This window comes from Eriocheir sinensis, chromosome 14 (genome assembly GCF_024679095.1).
Source record: "Eriocheir sinensis breed Jianghai 21 chromosome 14, ASM2467909v1, whole genome shotgun sequence".
NCBI lineage: Eukaryota > Metazoa > Arthropoda > Malacostraca > Decapoda > Varunidae > Eriocheir > Eriocheir sinensis.
This window is the reverse complement of record NC_066522.1, coordinates 22,304,617-22,325,153: the sequence shown is the minus strand read 5'-3', so window position 1 is coordinate 22,325,153 and position 20,537 is coordinate 22,304,617. Positions and strand designations below refer to the sequence as shown.

Sequence of the window (20,537 nt, the reverse complement as noted above, 5' to 3'; positions counted from 1 at the left end):
GTCTTATTTATCATTTTATTTTTCTTCTATATTATGCGATGCACATTATTTACTTTCTCTTTTATATTTTCCTCATGTTGTCCGTCTGTAATTCCTCCTTTCTTCGACTTCATTTTTTTCAAGATGGAAGTATGAATCATATGAAGGCGCCACTCGAACCTCGATACTGATTATTCTTTCGGAATCTCCTTATCTTTGTTTTTTTATGAGGGAAGCAGTAGCAACGTGTTGCGGGCCATCTTCATACACAAACCCTTCGCTTGTTTTAGTCGTAACTGCCTCCTGTGTCTTGAAAAGTATATCTTGGTTTCTTTCTTGGCCGTAACCTGTGGTGTAGCCTCTTCGTAACCCAATATCTCTGGCCCTACATTCCACCCACCTTCCTTATCCATTCCTTGCTCCAGGGTTACGCCTAGAGAGGGAGGAGGCCCCCAACTCGGCTACCGGCTCAGTCATCTCACTCCTCTTGTCGCCGGCCTCCCGAGCACACCGCGCCTCCTGTAGATCGTCGTTCTTTTGGCCCAGCAAGACCTCGACGGATCACATCGGCCGGTGGATCTTCTTAAGGCGAGGTTAGAATGAGTTTGAGTACTCTGCTTGCTCGCTTTCCTGCTCTTCCGGGCTCATTGTGTACTTTTGTTCGGGGGACATGATGATCGTCTCTGCAGTAACTATGTTCTGGCTAAGTAAAGACCTCGAAGAATTGCAAAGGCCGGTGGATCTTCTTAAAGTGAGGTTGGGATGAGTTTGAGTATCGTGTTAGGTTTTCTGTTTTTTCTGTTCGTTTTGTGCTTTTGTTCGGGAATATTATGATCATCTTCGCTTTCGTCGTTCCTCTGGTAAAGATAGACCTCGAAGAATCACAAAGGCCGGCGGGCCATCGTCAATCGAGGTTGTGTTGTGAAGTAAAGTTGGGAGCATACATTATAGCTGAGCGTGGCCACAGTGCTCATCTCCGTAATGGTCCCTAAGCCTGTGGTGGCAGGAACCCATCACCCCGGGACACAGGGCCAGTGTGGCATCCGGGTTTTTTTTTTTTTTTTTTTTTTTTTTTTTTTTTTTTACGTTGTTGCCTATTGCGCCGGTAGGCATCTTCCCGGTGGGGCCTGATGGTCGGCCCAAGGCTTCTTCCAGGTGGGGCCTGATGGTCGGCCCATCCCGTTCTGGCGCAGGCGAGTGTTTATAGTGGCGCCATCTTGCATTGGCTCATGTTGCCCCCCGGAACTCGTTCTTGATTCGCTTGGACGGCTTCCTCTAGAGTCCGGGTTGATGGGTGGTCTTCAGGACAGCATGTGGGTAGTTTTAAGCCACTCGGCGGTGACTGAAAAATCCGAGTGGTAGCGTGAGGATTCGAACCCGCGTCGTCCATCACGCGGCGAATGTGGGTCCAGTACGCTATCACTTCGACCACCGCCTACCCATTTGACCACAGGTTACCACAGTTTACCTTCCCGGGGTTCCTCCAGGTACCCACTATATCGACTTGCCAAAAAGGTAGGATGAACAGCTGAATGAGCTGCACGCCGACTGCCCGGGCATGCATTCGAACCCGGGGCCGCGGCTACGTAGCAAGGCATGCTAACCACTGCACCACGGAGGCGAGGTCGGAAAGAGATTGAACAGCTTGCTTGCTGTCCTGCTTCTCCGGCTTCTTTGTTTATGCTTCTCCTTCTTTCTTGAATAATCTTTTCCGCAAATCGCTGGTCTAGTTAACCGAAACCACAATTAACGACTCACAGTGGTTGGAGGACCTTCTTCGTGCGAGGCTGGAATGAATTTACGAACGTTATCAAATATCTGATTCACGAGTTAGTGTTTTACTCGTTTTAGCCGCGGTGTATCTTCAAATGGCCTCGTCTTGTTGCACTCTTGGTTGTTTGTTGCTGTTAAAATGAGCTGATGCCAGGGATGAGGAGGCTACAGAGTGGTTCTCCGGGCAAACTCACGCTGGTGTTATCTCGGCATACATTAGACAGATCAATCAAGCGATGTTAGATAACGCGGTGCCTTACTCCGATTGCTACTTGTGGCTGTCACTGCCTCTCTGCTGTTTAAAGACGTCAGGGTCACGTAAAGGTTGCTGAGAGAGAGAGAGAGAGAGAGAGAGAGAGAGAGAGACGAATCCATCAAAAAAAAACGTCTTGTTTAAGTGCATTCGGATAGTCTACTCAAGTGTGCATCATGGCTTCCAGTGCCGGAGTAATGATAGAGTTAACAGTTGGATCACAAGAAGACAAAAAAAGATGATTGTCAGGGAAAAAATTCAAACGTAAAACTCTTTCGAAAATCTCTCATAAAAGTTATCAATTTCTATTTTCGTGTAACTGTCAACTCGTCCTTAAATGCTCTTTATCGTTAATCGAATTACTGTAAGGGTACTATAAGGGATACTTTGAAGGAGTCACCCGAAACTGATCTCTCTGTTTGGCCACTCATCTTTATATAAGCACTCTTTGATAGGGGCAGTGATTAGCGGACTTTTTTCCTTTTTGTTTTCCCTTGAGCTGCTTGCTTTACTGTAAAAAAAATCTCAACATCAATTAATTCATCTTCTCTCTCTGGATGCTTGTAAAAACGTATAATAGTTTCAGAACTTTAAGACACTGCATGACGTGGCAACGACTCCAGAGCCATCCACTCCGGTACTCCTGGCTTTGTGTAGTGACTCGAAGCTTAGCCTGAAGCATGTTTCTCTCCTCCCCAGATGCGTTGCCTCCTCGTGGTCCTCGTGGTGGGGGCCGCCGGTGCGCTGGGGGCCCAAACACCTCCCTTGGCCTCCTACATATATGGCCAGCCTGTAGAACATAGGCTTGACTGGGGCTTGTCAAGTATAAACACGGAGGAACTATGGGACCAGTAAGTACATGTTAACATTCTGACCTTTCATTACCCTTCCATTCATTACTTTTTTTTTCCTCTTAACCTCTCTCTACAGTCATGGCCATTCTCCATACTGTTTTCTTTTTTCTCTTCATCCTTTTAGCGCTAAAAAAAAAAAATAAGATAAGATGGAGAAGAGAGAACGAGGGAGAAAAAAAGAAAGATGTGGGGAAGGAAAGAAAAAGGAAGGGGAAGCAAGGCAGAGGAATGGAAGGAACAGAGGAGGAGGAAAAGAGGGAGGAAAGAGAAGAAGAAAGAGAGAGAAGAAAGAAAGAGAAGAGAGAGAGAGAGAGAGAGAGAGAGAGAGAGAGAGAGAGAGAACGTTGGGAAAGGGCATGCCCCAATAATAGCGTAAATTGCTAGTAATGATGATGAGGATGAGTGTTCGTGCATCTTATCCTGCTCGGGTCTTATCGTAAAGGTCACCAAATGCATCAGCTACAGCCCCAGCCTTTCCTCCCCTCCACTCTCACCTCCTTCCCCTCACCTCCTCCTCCTCCTCCTCCGCCTCCTCCTCCTCCTCCTCCTCCTCCTCTTCCTCCTCCAAGGAAAACACACACACACACACACACACACACACAAATAAAGAATTAATAAATAAACAGATAAAATAAGAAATAAAAATGAAAAATAAAACTCTCTCTCTCTCTCTCTCTCTCTCTCTCTCTCTCTCTCTCTCTCTCTCTCTCTCTCTCTCTCTCTCTCTCTCTCTCTCTCTCTCTCTCTCTCTCTCTCTCTCTCTCTCTCTCTCTCTCTCTCTCTCTCTCTCTCTCTCTCTCTCTCTCTCTCTCTCTCTCTCTCTCTCTCTCATATCAGCTGCCCTTGTTCAGTAATCAGGTAACGAGACTTTTTAGATAATGGCTTAAACGGTGCCGCTTCGGTGCGTCTCTACTGGTCTGAAGGAGGTGGAGGAGGAGGAGGAGAAGGAGGAGGAGGAGGAGGAGGTATTAAGTTGTGTCGTAATCTCCTGGGCATTCATCCACAAGCGAAATGCGTGGAAGAGGGATCATATTTGTCTTACTCTGAAATCCTTCTACTGAAGTTCAACCGCCATGTATGTCACACCATAATGCAAGAGGTTTCCAGCATCTTCATTCTTCCATCTTTTACTTTGCCGTTATTGCCTCATACTTGTTTCTGGTTGGTTTGTCATGTCAGTGTGCCGGACCTCATTCATCTGAAGTGTCTTTTTCTACTTTATCCCTTTATCCTTAATTCTCTGTGTCTTTGGTATGTCCTGGGAACACCTCATGAAAAGCCTTCCATTGCCTCCTCATTACGACTTCAAACACCCTTGCCCAATCCCTTTCTCTTTCATGGAAAACCCTTCCACTTCCTTACATTGCACTGACTCCTCCTTACGACTTCAAACACCCTCGCCCAATCCCTTTCTCTCTCATGGAAAACCCTACCACTTCCTTACATTGCACTGACCCATCCTTACGACTTCAAACACGCTTGACCAATTCCTTCCTGTGAACACCTCATCAAAAAAACTACCACTTCCTAACACTGCATGACCTCTTCCTAACGACTGCAAACAACCATGGCCAGCACTCTCCCTCGTCACCCTGCAGGTTCACCGTGTACTCTGAAAACGACGACGCCACGAATCCCACCATCGAGAAATGCAACCTCATGGGGGCCAGTGACCCTGTGACGATTATAGGGAAGAACATGAAGACCATTAAGGATCGTTCCATCTACGCCTTCCAGGGCCTCATGTACGGCGAGCCTCCCACCGGCGAACGCAGATTCAAGGTGTGTGAGAGAGAGAGAGAGAGAGAGAGAGAGAGAGAGAGAGAGAGAGAGAGAGAGAGAGAGTTATTTTAATATTCTTTTCGTTAGATAATATTACGACTCTTACTGTTATTTTAATTAGTACTGTCATCATTTATTACTATTATCATCACTGTTATTATTATTTCTATTATTATCATCTTATCATTATTTTCGCCATCGTCATTACTGGGTTTTTTTTTTCATTTCTCTTCGTACTTTAAGGTGGCCATGTTTCCTTTCATTAATAATTCCTTCCTGCGGGTGTCCACACAAACAAACGCCTTGCCCAGCACTTTGAAACGATCCTGATTCCCGAGGCCATATGGGCCCGTATTCTTGAACCTTTTGGATCCCAGGCACACATATTTGACACGCTTTTCGTCTGAGTTTGGGGCATTTACTGGGGTAGTCTTATGACCCTGGTGATAGTCTGACCCTTTTTCTGTACCATGAACCTAAAAAAACACTCATGAGAACCCGATGACCTCCTTTGTGGACTTTGGAAATAGTTAATGTGGGAGGCGGAAGCGTCTTACAATGCCGACCTTGCAATACTCCCGCAGCGGACGATCAAGAAGGAACCGTACTGGGTCAACGACACGATCGACGCCACGCACCTGGGCGAGAAGTGTCCCCAGAAGTCCATGATCGGCGGTGTGCCTTCAGGCGATGAAGACTGCCTCAACCTCAACGTGTACGTCCCTATCGTGAGTACCCTCCGGTTGCTTTGGTCACCGTACACTAGCATGGTCCAGGCGTCATATTCTCAAAGCAATTCAGCTCCCAAGCACACAATAATTGACTTGGCTTTCGTAGGTGTTTCTGGCATTTCCAGGTTTAGTTGTATGACCCTTCTGGTAGTCTGATTATTTCTTTTGTGGCATGAACCTACAAAAACACTCATTAGAACGCAACTGATCTCTTTCTCGGCCTTTAGAAATATAGATGATGTGAGGGGTGGAAGCGTCTGGGATTACCAACCCATCAGCCCCGCCCCCTCCCTCTCCCTCACCCGCCCTCAGAGGTAACATTGACTCCCAACTCCAGCCTCCTCTCATTCAACCAGTCAGCTCCCGTGGCTATGGAAGAGGAGCGGGGCTGCTGGGCCAGTTTAGTGTACGGTGACCCTTACTAGGCTATTTATCTTTCATAATCATATCTGTCTAAAAAAAATAATTCTTCACTTTTTTCTTTGACCCTCAGTTCCTATTTCTCTTTCTTGATTATTTGTGTCCAAGTAAATATGCGCTTCAGTTTGTTTTCCTTAACCCTCAGTTCCTATTTCTCTTCCTTGATTATTTTTGTTCAAGTAAATATGCACTTCAGTTAGTTTTCCTTAACCCTCAGTTCCTATTTCTCTTCCTTGATTATTTGTGTCCAAGTAAATATGCACTTCAGTTTGTTTTCCTTAACCCTCAGTTCCTATTTCTCTTCCTTGATTATTTTTGTTCAAGTAAATATGCACTTCAGTTTGTTTTCCTTAACCCTCAGTTCCTATTTCTCTTCCTTGATTATTTTTGTTCAAGTAAATATGCACTTCAGTTTGTTTTCCTTAACCCTCAGTTCCTATTTCTCTTCCTTGATTATTTGTGTCCAAGTAAATATGCACTTCAGTTTGTTTTCCTTAACCCTCAGTTCCTATTTCTCTTCCTTGATTATTTTTGTTCAAGTAAATATGCGCTTCAGTTTGTTTTCCTTAACCCTCAGTTCGTATTTCTCTTCCTTGATTATTTGTGTCCAAGTAAATATGCGCTTCATTTTGTTTTTATTAACCCTCAGTTCGTATTTCTCTTTCGTAAAAATTTCAGTCAGGCTAAATACTTCACCTTACTTTTCTCATCAGTTCATTTTTAGTGTTGAATGTTTAATCCTTTCACAGTTGACCTCCCAGACATTAATCCTTTCAATTATCTACTTTCTTACTTAATCCTCTCTATCCTGACTCCTCTGTGATATAGGTTTGTAGGAGTTACAGATATATAACTGATGGTATGTGCACTCTTCCGGCTCCACAACCTTAAAAGAAAAGTCCTGTTAGTGCATGTGACTGTCCACAGCTCCCCAGTGAACTTGAGGATGGCAGGCTGCTCCCCGTAATGTTCTTCATCCACGGCGGCGCCTTCATCTCGGGCGACTCCTCGCTGTACCTGCCCACCAAGCTGCTAGACCACGACGTGATCCTGGTCGTTATCCACTACCGCCTCGGCAACCTGGGTGAGCTGTGAGGGGAGGGGGGGGTGGAGGACTAAGGAGTGGAGGAGGTGTAACTGTTAAAATTTTCTTCTTGATGCAGAAAATTAGATAGTACTTGCATGAGGATGGGTTCTGGCATGTGCTGACGTCTCGGAGTGTTCTCATTGCCCATCATGAAAGCTGTTGAGTAATGTAAACGCGGTTGCTGCGTCCATAGACTTTTCCCTCTGCCGCTCCGTACGCAACACACTATTTGTCTTGTAGGCATTGGAAAGTTGGCGGCAGTCTGGTGAAAATCTTGTTGACTAACCTTATGCTGATCAGTCTGCTGGAGATGGATATATTAAAAGGTATCCTGAGACGTTAGGTCGTATTTCTCAACATTATGGCGCCCAAGCACACCTATTTGACAAGGCTTTCGTAGGGCTTTGGGGCATTTCCAGGGTAGTTTCATGACCCTAGTGGTAGTCTGAACCTTCTTCTCTACCGTGAACCTAAAGAGACACTCACGAGAACCTGATTGATCTCCTTTATGGACTTTGGAAATAGTTGATGTGAGACGCGGCAGCGTTCGACAACACCGACCTCTGTGATGTTGAACTAAATGTTAACCTTTTAGTATAATAAATATAAAAAAAAAACTTGTTACTGTTTGGGACTTTGCGAAGAGAACTGAAATGTTGTTTTGCTACCAAATACAAACTTTTGGAGGACGAATGACGTAATAATAATAATAATAATAATAATAATAATAATAATAATAATAATAATAATAATAATAATAATAATAATAATAATAATAATAATAATAATAACCTCTCCCTTTGTCAGGTTTCTTCAGCTTAGACAACGACAACGCACCCGGCAACGCTGGTTTATGGGATCAGATTACTGCCTTGGAATGGGTACGTGTGTGTGTGTGTGTGTGTGTGTGTGTGTGTGTGTGTGTGTGTGTGTGTGTGTCTTATAAACGTTTCACACACAGTTCACATTTAGCTGCTTTGTTCCGTGATTCTCCTTTTCATTTTCTATCCTTTTTTCTTTTCTTTTCGTACGTATGTGATTTTTTTTTTTTTTGTGTGTGTGTGTGTGTGTGTGTTTGCAACTATTTTTTTCTGTAATTTTGGGCATAGCTTTTGTGTACTTTTTTTTATGTGCATTATTTGTATATGTAAATCTATTATCTATGTTACATCTTCCACATAATTTTCCTGTAAGAGCCCCAGTCACATGCTACTCTAGGTTCCCTTGTAAAGTTGGGGGTGTGGAGTCGGAGTCGGAGTCGGTAAAAATATCTCCGACTCTGACACCTTTACGATACGTGTGATGCTGTGGGGCAAGGTGGGCTGTGGTGTATGGTGTGGCTGGGTTTGATTTGCCCAACACTGTGCTACAGAAGAGTGGAAAAGAGGGGGGGGGGATTGAGTCGGAGTCGGAGTCGCAGCCTTAAAATTTCCTGGAGTCGGAGTCGGAATCGGAGTCAGAAATATTCAACTCCGACTCCACACACCCCTTTGTAATATCCTCGGATAAACTGACCCTTCCAACCCTTACCTACCTTATTGCACCAGAGAATCTTTCCTGATTTTTCCGCAGGTCCAGGAAAACATCGAGTGCTTCGGCGGAGACAAGGACCGGGTCACCATCTTCGGGGAGAGCGCCGGATCCGCCTCCGTCAACTACATGATGATTCTCCCCGATGCCGAAGGTGAGGCGCTCCTCCTAACCGAGCCGAGCAAGGCTGTCTAGACACTCTTTCATAGGGGCAGTGATTAGCGGGCTCTTTCTCTCCTTTTTTTCCCCTTGAGCTGCTTCCTTTACTGTAAAAAGAAAGGGAGAGGTCTATTTCTTACGGCAAAGGAAGGGAAAAAATAATGATAATGATAATAAGAAGAAGAATGGCAATAATAACAATAGGAATGATGATAATATATGATAATATTAATCTAACAATAAGAATCACCATAACAACGACATGCTCTCACCCCACCAACAACCCTTCTTACCCCCCTCCACGGTCTCATGCCAGGCCTCTTCCATGGGGTGATCGGAGAGAGCGGATCAGCGTTGGAGCACTGGGCGCACGACCCTGACCCCATCGGCTCAGCCATAGCCATCGGCGATTACAACGGCTGCGAGACGGAGGACCTCACAGAGCTTTATGTATGCATGAGGGATTTGGACGCCGACATCCTCAGCATGACCATGAGTCATTTCGTGGTAAGGTGGTGGTGGTGTGCGCAGAGAGGAATGGAAAGGAGAATGCTCTGAATAGATTGCATGAGAAATAGCCAGGATGTTGAAAACCAATCAAGTAAGCCATCATTGTATCGTATTTGCCGAAGAGCTGAACACTGAGGTAAAATAAGGAAAACTTTCTTTATATGCAGCCAGATATACATATTTATGAGCGTGTTTCAGTAGGTGAGTTTGAACTTGCCTGTCAACCATTAACAAGTTGAGTGGCCACAGGAAGCAGACACCAACATTCACACGGAGGAGCATCCTGCCACCAAAGCTTGTTGTACACGGCGTTCTTCGCGCTAGTCGAAGCTACGCGCCCCGTGTGAGGGAGAAAGATGTCAGCTATATAATCTGTACCCTATCTTCTCCTTAACTCTTTCCCTTTCCTCTCTCTATTTGGGTTTCTTATATTTCCTGACAGGGCGAGGACCGCAAGAATGGGCAGATGGGTTTCAGGGGCGCGGCGCCAGTCACGCAGGGACCGGCTGTGAGTGACTCGCAGCGTCTGCTGCTGTACCAGCCCATTGATTACCTCACTTCCGGGAACTTCAGCGACGTACCTCTGATGATCGGCACCAACAAGCATGAGGGATCCTTCGTTCTAACTAGTAAGAGGCGGGGGAAGGGGTTTTACTAGGACGGGACAGCCACTGAGGGTTGCTCTGTAGGAAGGTGTGGATGAGGTAGATCAGAACTTTGAGGGAAAAAAATGTAAGACGGCTGATCCTGACGATAAGTGCATGACACGTTGCTTCGCAAGAGCAGTGTATGAATTTGGAAACAGCATTATTTAATGAACATTATTAAACATAGTTCAGTAGGGAGAGCCGTAAGAACACAAACACTATACTATGCAAACTATAATTAGTGAGTTTCTCTTACAATTGACGTGTTTTCTGCTTCCCACGCCAACGTCAGTCTCCTCTCTCCCCGCCAGTCATGTACACAGAGTTCCTGAAGCCCAACGGGAAACTGAACGACTCCGTGTACCTCAAAGATGACATGATGATCGACTTGCTCAACTGCTTCGGTAAGTCATCCACTGCTTGGCCAGACCCAGCGCCGGCCAGGTTTACTTATTCATTTGTTTTTTTTATTTACGTGCCAGCCTATAGTGGTGGTAGCCTTACTTCAGGGGCCTGGTTATGGCCCGTTACGGCGCAGGCAAGTGTTTATATGACACCATCTATTTTTGGCTCATGCTGTCCTTCGGAACTCATTCTTGATTCACTTGGACGGTTCTTCTAGAGTCCGGGTTGATGGGTGGTCTTCAGGACACCATGTGGGTAGTCTTAGGCCACTCGGTGGTGACTGAAAAATCCCAAATGGTAGCGGGAGATTCGAACCCGCGTCGTCCAGGATGAAGTGAATGCGGGGCCCTCACGCTAACCATACTGCCACCGCTAACCCAATTAGAGAGGCATCAAAGATCTTTAGCAAACGCCCCCTAACTCTACCTTTACATAGGTTTGCCTCCTCTTCAGGCAAATAAAGCAACTTAGACCCCTCGTGAAAACAGCCCCCATGTATCACTGTAGCTTCTGCTCCTTGCTTCCTTCACCAGGTGTCCACGACTACACCAACGCCGTCTCGGAGGCGATCATGGACTCCTTCGTGGGGGAGCTCGACCGGGGCAACTTTACGGAATGTGCTCCAGGCTACGTTGATGTAAGCCACAGCACACACACACACACACACACACACACACACACACACACACACACACACACACACACACACAGACACACACTCTCTCTCTCTCTCTCTCTCTCTCTCTCTCTCTCTCTCTCTCTCTCTCTCTCTCTCTCTCTCTCTCTCTCTCTCTCTCTCTCTCTCTCTCTCTCTCTCTCTCTCTCTCTCTCTCTCTCTCTCTCGTTAATAACCAAATCAATGTTACGACACAACTAACTCACTGGACAATGTTTATCTGCATTTTCCAGAGGCGTCTGATTTTAGTCCCACACCATGAATTACCTTCTTTAAACGCGAACAAATGACTTCAGACTGCACCATTTTTCTTCACCAGCATTGTTGTCTACATGTTAACAGTAGTAACACTTCAAACATAATAACGGACAAATAAAACACGTCATCTGATCTCCTTTATTTAGGCGGCCGGTGTGCTCTTCCTGAAGGCGGGCGGGTGGCAGACGGCAAAGCTGCACGCCAAACACGGGGATTCCAACACCTTCCACTACAGCTTCGACTTCGAATCAGACGACACCATGTACAGGTGGCTCTTCATGGGCCTCACCGGCGTGCCCTTCAGACCAGGTGGGTGAGGCGCTAGTGGCCGTGTTATCACTGAGCACTCTAAACACAAACAAACCAAACACGCAATCCCCCAGCACGCCGCGGGTACACAGATAAGGTGCCCTGTAAACAACTGCATCAGAAAAATTAACAAACCTACACCACACGTCTGTACACCACCTATGCCGGATTATCGTACTCAGAGCCTCGTATTTACCGGTTTCTGAGCCATTGCTATTGCCAAAAAAACACCAATAATTAACCCTTTTAACGATAACTATATATGAAGGCAGTTATTGGGGTTGAGGAGGCAGTTTCTGGGTCGGAAATCGACAAACATGGGAGGCTGAGTACGATAATCTGGCACCGTTGCTGTACACTAGTCTTCCCTCTTCCCCCTGCTGACACCTCTACACTCTACAAAACGATAAAGCAGGGCGTAAGGAGACTATGAGAGGTCAACCACCATATACACACATAATTGACTCTTTTATCACATTTACGGACATACAAGGGGTGCAGGTTATCTCTTTTATCACATTTACCGACATACAAGGGGTGCAGGTTATCTCTTTTATCACATCTTCCCTCTCTATTCATAAGTCTATCAATCATCCATCTGAAACGAGTCCCAAGCGAATACTCATCAACTATATACGACCTCATGATTTCTTCCACTCATCATCTACGTGCCTGAACCTGAATCACTCCCATTATATCCATTATTACAGCCCTAACACTTTTATTTCGTTGCTATAAGTCCTTCACCAGCTACATCACTTATATCATTCCCTTTAACTCATTCATATACCTCAATACAAACTTAAGTTAGACGAGAAAATGAACAGGGGAAGAGAACAGAGATGAGGGAAACAGAACGCCTCACAACACTGTACCGTCCAGTCCTGTAAGACCCCCACTGGACTGAATGTGTTGTGGCTTTAATCTCTCGCAGGTGTGACCCACGCGGACGAGCTGCTGTACATCTTCTCCTTCCCCGGGGTGATGGAGGGACACCAGATAACAGTTATGGACCGCATGACGAAAATGTGGACCAACTTTGCCATTTACGGGTGTGTGTGTTTGTGTGTTTGTTATAGGGGTGAGGATGTGGGTTTAGGGAGGTGTGTGTGTGTGTGTGTGTGTGTGTGTGTGTGTGTGTGTGTGTGTGTGTGTGTGTGTGTGTGTGTGTACAAGACCTATATAAGTGGAATAAAAATCAGTTTCATAAGTTTAAGATCTCACACACACACACACACACACACACACACACACACACACACACACACACAAATCACCCATCACGACCCTGTATGCCCATCTCACACCCGCCTTCCCTCCCCCGTTCAGTAACCCCACCCCGCCGGAGGAGTCAGGGTGGAAGGACCTCGGCATCCCGGAGTGGCTGCCAGTGACGGCGACGGAACACCACTTCATGCTGATCCAGGATGAGTGTACGGTGGAGTTGGAGTTTCCGCAGAGGTGAGTGACTTTCTGCTGCCCCTCCTCTTGCATGACCCTTTTGGATAGAGCAGAGTTTCTCCAGCTTTTTTTTTTATATGCGACCCCTCCAAAGGCTTGCGACTCCTCCCGCTCCCGCACATCAAAGCATTTCCGACCATCTGACACAAAAATGCATTCTCTCTCTCTCTCTCTCTCTCTCTCTCTCTCTCTCTCTCTCTCTCTCTCTCTCTCTCTCTCTCTCTCTCTCTCTCTCTCTCTCTCTCTCTCTCTCTCTCTCTCTCTCTCTCTCTCTCTCTCTCTCTCTCTCTCTCGTACTGTTCCGTTCCGTATCATTACATTATCATACATTTACTGTAACGCACTGAAACACAACCATCTGTCTCTCTCTCCCCCAACAGATGGCATATCGCCCTGGAGGAGGATGGAAACCTACCGTGGCAGCCAACTCGGGATGAATACGACGACCTCATGTACGAGCGAGACACTTACCTCACCGTCATGATCGTCTTCGTGGTCGCCTTCGCCGTGGCTGCCTGTGGTGCCGTCTTCCTAGTATTCGCGGGCAAGAAGCAGAAGAAGAAGTGAGCGATGGTTGATGCCTTTGTAGCCTCGGTTTGGTAGCTACTCCTATAGGAACCTCGTCTTACGTTCGTGTTTATTTGTTTATTTACGGCAAGGGAGGTAGTTCAAGGGAAAAAACACAGAATCAACAAAAAAGATCCCACTAAACCCTGCTCTGGCAAAAGAAAAAAATAGCGCGAGGTCAAAAGAGAGGTCTACTCCGCTTATGCTTTATATAGAGTGTAACGTATATAATCCCGTCTATACATCTTATCATACATGCTATATTGTATTATCATGAACTAGACACCTTCACTTCGCGTGGCTTCTTACGAGGAGAGATTCATGTTCAAATTACACTAAAAAATCACATCACTCAATCTCTCTTTGATTTAATTGGTTTACTTATATTAACGAAAACGGAAACCCTTGACCTGCCTTACATTCATAGGAGAAGGAAAAAGATTAAATTACGCCACCTTCACTTGCCACGGAGGAGTGGAGAGGAGTGTAAAGAGGAAAGAGAGAGAGGAAAGAGGAGATATGAGAAGAAAGGAGTAGAGAGGAAAAGAGTAAAGAGAAGAGCGTATTTGAAAAAGGAAAGGGGAATGTTAGAAAAGGAGAGGACAGTGAAACGTAAAGAGAAGAGAAAAGGAAAAAAAAGAGGCGTAAGACGAGTTTCCTGTAATGCATGGCGTACCTTTAATGATTTCCTCGTAGTTTGTTTATATGCGGCCGTGCACTATGTCCCTGCCTTCAGTGTAGAGTGTAGAGAGCATGTTGCCGCTAAATGTGTCTTGTAGTCTTCAGTCATCTCATAAAACACTATCTCAGGAGCTCCAGAAAGTTGACATTACAATAGTTTGCGTCCTGTAGTCTCCCTTGGTCTCGTACTCACTATCCCAAGAGCTCCAGCAAGTTGACGTTACATTAGTTTGCGTCCTGTAGTCTCCCTTGGTCTCGTAATTACTATCCCAGGAGCTCCAGCAAGTTGACATTACATTAGTTTGCGTCCTGTAGTCTCCCTTGGTCTCGTATCACTATCCAAGGAGCTCCACCATGTTGACGTTACATTAGTTTGTATCCTATAGTCTCCCTTGGTCTCGTATCACTATCCAAGGAGCTCCACCATGTTGACGTTGCATTAGTTTGTATCCTATAGTTTTCTTGGTCGTGAAGTCACCATTTCAAGAGATTCGTGTCCTGTAGTCTTCACCGATCTCGTAGTCACTATTCCAGGAGTTCCAGCATGTTGACGTTCCAGTAGTTTGTACTTTGTAAGTTTTCTTGGTCGTATAGTCACGGTTTCAAGAGTTCCAGGAAGAAGACCTTGTCGCCTTTCAAGATATAGGTATTTTCTTTATTTTTCACGGTACAGGAGGCAGGCCAGGATCAAAAACTAAAGGGATAAATGAAAAAAAAAATCTTCATAACGCTTCTCCTATACAAGAAGAACAGAGAAGGATGCCAAAAATGTGATCAGTTGGAATTCGAAAGTCATCCGGATACTGCAAGACTATTAGTCTCAGGGAATGAATGTCTTTGGGTATTTTATTTCCTCGTGCAGTCATCCGTTATTTTGGCCTATAAGTGGGATGATGGTAGATGTTTTCAAAGCTCAGCGTCCGTGCTCATGTGAGTGTCAGAGGGCAAGGAATCAGTGACGAAGGAAACGGAACGGGGCCAAGGTGCTGACATACAGTGGACCCAAAACTACTACTTTTTTTTTTACTGTTTTGAAGACACTTCTATATTTAATGCCCCAGTTTGTTTGTTATGTTTTGTTTGGTTTTACTGCTTTCAAGATACTGGTCTTCAGTTGCTTTCAGATATGGATAGTAGGTTTATATCGATTCAGTTCGTCTAATACACTATAAACAGGCAAAGTTTAACCCGGTAGCAGCGACGGGCCAAATTTTTGCCATGATATAAACCCAAAAAAAATAGATGATGCATAAACTGATCACAAATGCGTTTATATTTATTATGAAATGATTTTCGTGAGTAATGATTTTTTCTCATTAATTCGCTTAGAGGGGCCTTTAAGAAACATGATCCCCGCAGCTACCGGGTTAACATGACATTCATACGAACAGTTTGGTTAAGGGGTCATACAAGTCATCATCGATTCCTTACTTAATTCCAATGTCTGTACCATTTCAGAAGTTCTGCCCCCATAGAGTTGGAGAGCAAGTAAGCGGCTGCCCTCCATGGCAAGACTTTGTTCGAAGCTCAGCCGCAGGTTCTGCCGCGAGTTTTGGACGATTTTTTATTCTCCTGCTTTTATTACCTGCCATTAGATACACACGACCAAAAACTAAAACTATCGGTGCATGTCTCGTGTATAAACTACTGAATCCGCAGACGATAGATACTGAAAAATGACTCTTGATCCTTCACGCCGTTGGCAGCCCAGGGACATCACGAGCTGTACTAACTGTTACCGAAACCATCAGACCTAGAAGCGCGGTACTTTTTGATCGTGTGTACCTCCTCTTGCACACTTCTTACAAAATTCTAACCCACACACTCACTATGCTAAGTCATACCCACCCAAACCCCTCCTCTTGCACGGCTGCTTTATCAGACCAAACACCGGATTTTTAAACGTCTCTGCTCCTCAGTTCGCCTGTTTGAAAAGCCTCTCGTGGAAGTTGCTAGGATTTTCATGAGCGGTGTTGTGATACCAGTGACAGTTTTACCCGACCTCTGCACCTTGAACGGGTAAAACGCCCATAAAAACAGGTTAATCTTCTCTGTGACCTTGGTAAATAATCGTAGTGGGAGCCCGATACGTTTAAGAATATGGATCCAAGATTTGCCTGATTGTGCTTTCCCAGCAGAGAGGTCCATTAATACCTTAAGAAACCATATATAGAAATAAGAATAAAAGGGTAGATGTAGACCAAATGTATATGTATATGTGATAAATAAATAAAATTATGAACAAAAATAATAAAATGACAAAGTGTGGTGTTTCAAGAACTCTGCTCTCAGAGCGAAGAAGAAAGCAACAGACACTGCCGTGGGGGATTATGTTAGAATTTAGTGCAGCAATATGTTCTGTACCCGGCTACGATGCGTATGTTCTACTGCAATGGCTATTATTCACACACACAGAGAGAGAGAGAGAGAGAGAGAGAGAGAGAGAGAGAGAGAAAGTTGGAAAGTTTCGCTTAGTCGGCGCAACATCTGAGGTCATATGCCGGAGATAGACAGAAGGGAAAGGAATTATAGAAGAGAACAGACCCCAGGAGACGGGACACAACCCCCGATTAATACCTGGTACCCATTCACTGCTGGGTGGACAGGGGCGTAGGGTATCGGAAAAGCCGCCCAAATTTTTCCACTCCGCCCGGGAATCGAACCCGTGCTCTCTCGGTTATGAGCCGAGTGTGCTAACCACTGCACCACGAAGCCCCCGAGAGAGAGAGAGAGAGAGAGAGAGAGAGAGAGAGAGAGAGAGAGAGAGATTTGACAACTGCAGGGGCGATGGAGGTTTGTGTTCTAAAAGAATGGCTTTAAGAATAGCGATCACTATTAGTTTATCATACTTATAAGGACTGCTTACGAACAGCCCTCACCCTGGAAATGGCCCAGAGGCATTCTACCTCTTATTCTACGGCAGAACCTATCAACGCTGCAGTGCCGACTCTAGAGCTAGGTGGAGGATTTAGCCTGTGGTGAAAATAAAGGCGATGCTACAACTGGCATCCACGAAACCAATGTCCGTGGTAAAGAAGCTGTGTGTTTGAAGAGTAAAAAGCAAGGGCATTATGCAAAGTGTGTCTGTCAGAGAAACAGTGAAGCAGCGGCCCTCTAGCCCAAAGTATTCTGCTGCCATGCTGCTGGCTGCTATAGCTGGAGCTGCACCTCGTAAGTGTCTAGAGATATCTGTAAGGCCTTCGAAAATAAATGGCTTTCCTGTTAGTACTCTTATTGATACTGGGGGCTGTGAAATTTTTGCGAACGTCAGTAAAACAGAACAAATTATTATCCAACTATTAGCCACCATGAAATATACTCAAATAGATTAATATGAAATCTCACAAAGTCACAATAAGTGACACCATCTGCTTTGCGCAGTAAAAATATGCTATTTCTGGTATCTGATTCGGTGATACCCGCAAAATGGCGTGGACGCTGCCTCAGGCCTCGGATCACAGACCCAACGTTGCCAGACTGTCTTACTCAGTCGATTATATTTCTCTATTTCCTACCCCTAAACTGTCTTCTGGGCTTAAATAACGAAACTCAGTTATCGTTAAAAATGTTAGATCCTGAGGTTTCCTGGCAATAGTTAGTAGTCAGAAACAGGTAAATACCATGCTCTGAGTAAGACAATCTGGCAACGGAGGCTATACGTATTTTCATACTATTGTTCTGTTTATTTAATATTGTGTTCAAGAAAAAGAACTCATTTTAGTTACTTTTTGGTTATAATGATTCTTTACGAAATACAATTATATAAGACACTACCTCCTACTGCTTCTTTAACTTCTCTGCTTCAGTCACCCAGGGTCTGCCTGATGTGATTACATTGTAATTGTTATAGCTGGTATGCTGGTGTAGCGTGGAATGAAAATTAAAAGCTACATCCCTTTTTTGACGACCACTATGGTTGTTAGGGTATGTGGTAGCGTGGTAGTCTTCGAGCGCTGGTCCCGGATGGTAAGGCCTCAGGACAAGTGAACACTCGTTCCGAGGTTTGTGACCAGAAGGGCGTTACTTGTGTGATTAATTATGGAAGGTGGGAGGATTTCAGTGTGAACCACTTGTGAGACAGCATTAAGAAACTGGATGGTGATAATGTACTATGGGGGGGGTGGGGGGATGTGTGTAAGGGTTCAGTAATCTCAAATGATCAGCAAAACAGGCTCCAAATGATAACACTCACAGTAAGGTTGTATATAAATATGTATTTCGTTTCCTTTTTCAAAGGTTAGCAGAGTGCTAAAAAAAAAAAAGACAGGCTGTATGCCTCTAATCTATCTAGCTACCGGCACAAGGGAGATTTGGGGAATACACAGAATGCTTAGCTCTGTTTGCTGGAAGAGGAGAAGCAGGAGCTTGCGCGAGTGTCGGGCTCGGCAGGGGACGCCCACGATGGGAATGGGCGGTCCTGGTGATGGACAGACTGGCGCCGCTTGATGTAGAGATGGAGCGGCTCGGGTGGTGTGAAGAGGCGGGCGCCGTTTGATGTAGGAAGCAGCTTGGGCAGTGGTATTTCGGCCCCCAGGGGAGTCGAGGGGCAGGTTACCCCGCCATATAAGCTCCCATCCTTTAGTCCGTGGGGTGGGGGGGGGGGGGGGGGGCTGCTTCTGCTTCTCTGACCAGCCCGCTTCTCGGTGTTTTCTCGCTGCCGCTCCTTGCTGTTGGGATGTTCGTCTCCTCGCGTCTCTCAAGCTTGTCTCTTGCTGCAGTGGTGCTTGTCTCCTCACTGACCCGTGGGTCTCCTTGCCCTCGCCTTCTCGCCTCTGCTCCTCACTAAGCTCCTCCCCCTTCTTCACGTGACTCCCTCTCGGCATTACAATCAAACCCTACCTACCTAACTAGTTATTGGTTTCTTGGAGGGGTTCGAGGCTTTGAGATGAGGGATTTCAATAACTCTCGTTCATATATTCGCTCATTCGCTCGCCGTGTTATCTTCTCATAACCTTTTACGCACTTACATTCCTCAGTCACCCATTCACTCTTTCACTCATTCACTCTCACTCATTCACGCTCCCACTCGCTCACACTTACTCACTCTGTCACTCACCGACTTACTCACATTCTCTCGTTCATTCATGCACTCGCTTACACTTACTCACTCTGTTACTCACTGACTTACATTATCGTTCACTCACATTCGGACTGTTACACTGGTTTAAGAGAAGAATCCAATATTGTCTTGCTTAATACCAGCAGATTAGCTTTAGGGTTTTTATAAAGGTTTAATTAGGATATTAAGCAATCCCATTTACTTTGAATACTTTCCATATCTCTTCAGAAAACTGGGAAAAATATCTGAAATCTGTCGAGGGAAGTTTAGTCGATCGACAGGGAAGCATAAATGGCACAGAGACTACGGAAGCAACAACCGGAGCAGATGGGAAGGATGCCGGGGAAGACGAAATATTCCTCAGACCAACTGCGTTTGTGGAGCGCATCGATGGGCTGCCGAGGGGTGCCAAGCTGCTGGCCGAGGAGAGCAAAAGACTGCAGGAAATGATAGATAGACTGAGGCTGAAAGTGAGTGAGTTTGTGGAGCGTGTCGGTGGGCTGCTGAGGGGTGCCAAGCGGCAGGCCGAGGAAACTGAACGACTGCGGAAAATGACAGATAGACTGATGCAGAAAATTGACGGGTGCTGCAAAGGAAAGAGAGAGGGATGAGGGAAGGAAAGTGTTATGGAAGAGAGTAAGATGAGATGGAGAAGAAGAAAGTGTTAGAGGAGGGTATTTGGCTCAAAGAAAAGAAGGGGAGAAGAGTGGGATGAAACAAAAGTAGATGTAATGGCAGTTGGGATTAATATGCATAACAATATGTTGGTCAAGAGGAGCAGAACTTTTGTTGTATTATTATCATCTTTCTTTTATGATAACTTTTTCCACTCTGCAATCTCTTCTACAGACTGTGTGAATTATTTGTAAGGTAATTAAAGCCCACACCTACAGTCCCTCTCTTTTATTTTGCCTTTGGCATGAAAATTTACTGCATATTTACACATTTGTAACGGTCCGAATTCGTATGAGTGAACGAGAATGTGAGTAAGTCAGTGAGTAACAGAGTGAGTAAGTGTGAGTGCATGAATGAGTGAATGAGAATGTGAGTAAGTCAGTGAGTGACAGAGTAAGCGTGAATGAGTGAAAGAGTGAATGAGTGGGAGCGTGAATGAGTGAGGGAGTGAATGGGTGGCTAAGGAATGTAAGTGCGTAAAAGGTTATGAGAAGATAACACGGCGAGCGAATGAGTAAATATCATGAACGAGAGTTACTGAAATCCCTCATTTCAAAGCCTCGAACCCCTCCTAAGAAACCAATAACTAGTTAGGTAGGTAGGGTTTGATTGTAATGCCGAGAGGGAGTCACGTGAAGAAGGGGGAGGAGCTTAGCGAGGAGCAGAGGCGAGAAGGCGAGGGCAAGGAGACCCACTGGTCAGTGAGGAGATAAGCACCACT

The 20,537-nt window shown here is 45.4% G+C and overlaps 1 protein-coding gene across 1 annotated transcript; it reads left to right on the top strand.

The window, feature by feature from the left end:
- Positions 1–302: 302 nt before the first annotated feature.
- On the top strand, positions 303–16,346 carry LOC126998662 (juvenile hormone esterase-like). Its single transcript, XM_050860637.1, has 16 exons — positions 303–572; positions 2,705–2,856; positions 4,458–4,641; positions 5,226–5,369; positions 6,720–6,876; positions 7,687–7,760; positions 8,452–8,563; positions 8,885–9,075; positions 9,521–9,707; positions 10,037–10,129; positions 10,664–10,767; positions 11,211–11,373; positions 12,308–12,425; positions 12,703–12,834; positions 13,215–13,397; positions 15,541–16,346. Exons 2-16 carry the CDS (start codon positions 2,705–2,707, stop codon positions 15,572–15,574), a joined length of 2,028 nt encoding a protein of 675 aa, XP_050716594.1. The 5' UTR covers positions 303–572; the 3' UTR covers positions 15,575–16,346.
- Positions 16,347–20,537: the final 4,191 nt, after the last annotated feature.